We start from the raw sequence: 2,565 nt of genomic DNA on the forward strand, positions 1-2,565 counted from the left end.
ATTGTGCGTACTTTCCCTCCTTTCCCTCCTTTCCCTCCTTTCCCTCCTTTCCCTCCTTTCCCTCCTTTCCCTCCTTTCCCTCCTTTACACCATTTCCTTTATTTCCCTCCTTTCCCTCCTTTCCCTCCTTTCCCTCCTTTCCATCCAATCCCTCCTATCCCTCCTTTCCATCCTTTCCCTCCTTTCCCTCCTTTCCCTCCTTTCCCTCCTTTTTCTCCTTTCCCTCCTTTCCCTCTTTTCCTTCCTTTCCCTCCTTTTCCTCCTTTCCCACCTTTCTCTCCTTTCCCTCCTTTCCCTCCTTTCCCTCCTTTCCCTCCTTTCCCTCCTTTCCCTCCTTTCCCTCCTTTCCCTCCTTTCCCTCCTTTCCCTCCTTTCCCTCCTTTCCCTCCTTTCCCTCCTTTCCCTCCTTTTCCTCCTTTCCCTCCTTTCCCTCCTTTCCCTCCTTTTCCTCCTTTCCCTCATTTCCCTCCTTTCCATCCTTTCCCTCCTTTCCCTCCTTTCCCTCCTTTCCCTCCTTTCCCTCCTTTCCAACCGTTCCCTCCTTTCCAACCGTTCCCTCCTTTCCCTCCTTTCCCACCTTTCTCTCCTTTCCCTCCTTTCCCTCCTTTCCCTCCTTTCCCTCCTTTCCCTCCTTTCCCTCCTTTCCCTCCTTTCCCTCCTTTCCCTCCTTTCCCTCCTTTTCCTCCTTTCCCTCATTTCCCTCCTTTCCATCCTTTCCCTCCTTTCCCTCCTTTCCCTCCTTTCCCTCCTTTCCCTCCTTTCCAACCGTTCCCTCCTTTCCAACCGTTCCCTCCTTTCCCTCCTTTCCCACCTTTCTCTCCTTTCCCTCCTTTCCCTCCTTTCCCTCCTTTCCCTCCTTTTCCTTCTTTCCCTTCTTTCGCTCCTTCCCTCCTTTCACTCCTTTCCCTCCTTTCCAACCTTTCCCTCCTTTCCCACCTTTCCCTCCTTTTCCTCCTTTCCCTCATTTCCCTCCTTTCCATCCTTTCCCTCCTTTCCCTCATTTCCCTCCTTTCCCTCCTTTCCCTCCTTTCCCTCCTTTCCCTCCTTTCCATCCTTTCCCTCCTCATTCCTTTCCCTCCTTTTCATTCTTTCCGTCTGTCGCTTACGATAATTTAGCTGTTTGGTTGCTCGGAGATGCCTAATCCCGGAAACAATGTTTGAAGGTGTGTATTGTGGATCTGTTGGTTAAAACATCTGTCTTCAAATTCAACCAGTTGGTGTGTGCTCGTATCGATTCCGGCTCAGCTCCTCCGTGCTTACTTGGGCTGAGAAGCGACGAAACAGTTTGAAACGGTATGGAAATATACCTGCAGTAACTTTTTCGTCCCAATTGGTGGTTCGAAATACATTTGATTGTGCGTACTTTCCCTCCTTTCCCTCCTTTCCCTCCTTTCCCTCCTTACCCTCCTTTCCCTCCTTTCCCTCCTTTCCCTCCTTTCCCTCCTTTCCCTCCTTTCCCTTCTTTCCCTCTTTTACACCATTTCCTTTATTTCCCTCCTTTCCCTCCTTTCCCTCCTTTCCATCCTTTCCCTCTTTTCCCTCCTTTCCCTCCATTCCCTCCTTTCCCTCCTTCACCTCCTTTCCCTCGTTTCCCTCCCCTCCCTCCTATCCCTCCTATCCCTGCTTTCCATCCTTTCCCTCTTTTCCCTCCTTTCCCTCCTTTCCCTCCTTTCCCTCCATTCCCTCATTTCCTTCCTTTCCTTCCTTTCTCGCCTTTCCATCCTTTCCCTCCTCATTCCTTTCCCTCTTTTTCATTCTTTCCGTCTGTCGCTTACGATAATTTAGCTGTTTGGTAGCTCGGAGATGCCTAATCCCGGAAACAATGTTTGAAGGTGTGTATTGTGGATCTGTTGGTTAAAACATCTGTCTTCAAATTCAACCAGTTGGTGTGTGCTCGTATCGATTCCGGCTCAGCTCCTCCGTGCTTACTTGGGCTGAGAAGCGACGAAACAGTTTGAAACGGTATGGAAATATACCTGCAGTAACTTTTTCGTCCCAATTGGTGGTTCGAAATACATTTGATTGTGCGTAATTTCCCTCCTTTCCCTCCTTTCCCACCTTTCCCTCCTTTCCCTCCTTTCCCTCCTTTCCCTCCTTTCCCTCCTTTACACCATTTCCTTTATTTCCCTCCTTTCCCTCCTTTCCCTCCTTTCCATCCTTTCCCTCTTTTCCCTTCTTTCCCCCCTTTCCCTCCTTTCCCTCCTTTCCCTCTTTTCCCTCCTTTCCCTCCTTTCCCTCCTTCCCCTCCTTTCCCACCTTTCCTTCCTTTCCCTCCTATCCATCCTATCCATCCTTTCCATCCTTTCCCTCCTTTCCCTCCTTTCCCTCCTTTCCCTCCTTTCCCTCCTTTCCCTCCTTTCCCTCCTTTCCCTCCTTTCCCTCCTTTCCCTCCTTTCCCTCCTTTCCCTCCTTTCCCTCCTTTCCCTCCTTTCCCTCCTTTTCCTCCTTTCCCTCATTTCCCTCCTTTCCATCCTTTCCCTCCTTTCCCTCATTTCCCTCCTTTCCCTCCTTTCCCTCCTTTCCCACCTTTCTCTCCTTTCCCTCCTTTCCCTCCTTTCCCTCCTT

At 50.3% G+C, this 2,565-nt stretch overlaps 1 protein-coding gene across 1 annotated transcript; it reads right to left on the reverse strand.

Moving 5' to 3' along the window:
* Window positions 1–293: 293 nt before the first annotated feature.
* Window positions 294–779, reverse strand: LOC133391398 (uncharacterized PE-PGRS family protein PE_PGRS20-like; the record flags this gene model as incomplete). Its single annotated transcript, XM_061645528.1, is given in 1 exon segment — window positions 294–779. A coding segment is annotated over 1 exon segment (486 nt), but the record flags the coding sequence as incomplete, so codon positions are not given.
* Window positions 780–2,565: the final 1,786 nt, after the last annotated feature.

The sequence above is a fragment of the Anopheles gambiae genome, chromosome 2 (assembly GCF_943734735.2).
Source record: "Anopheles gambiae chromosome 2, idAnoGambNW_F1_1, whole genome shotgun sequence".
In the NCBI taxonomy this organism is placed as follows: Eukaryota; Metazoa; Arthropoda; class Insecta; order Diptera; family Culicidae; genus Anopheles; species Anopheles gambiae.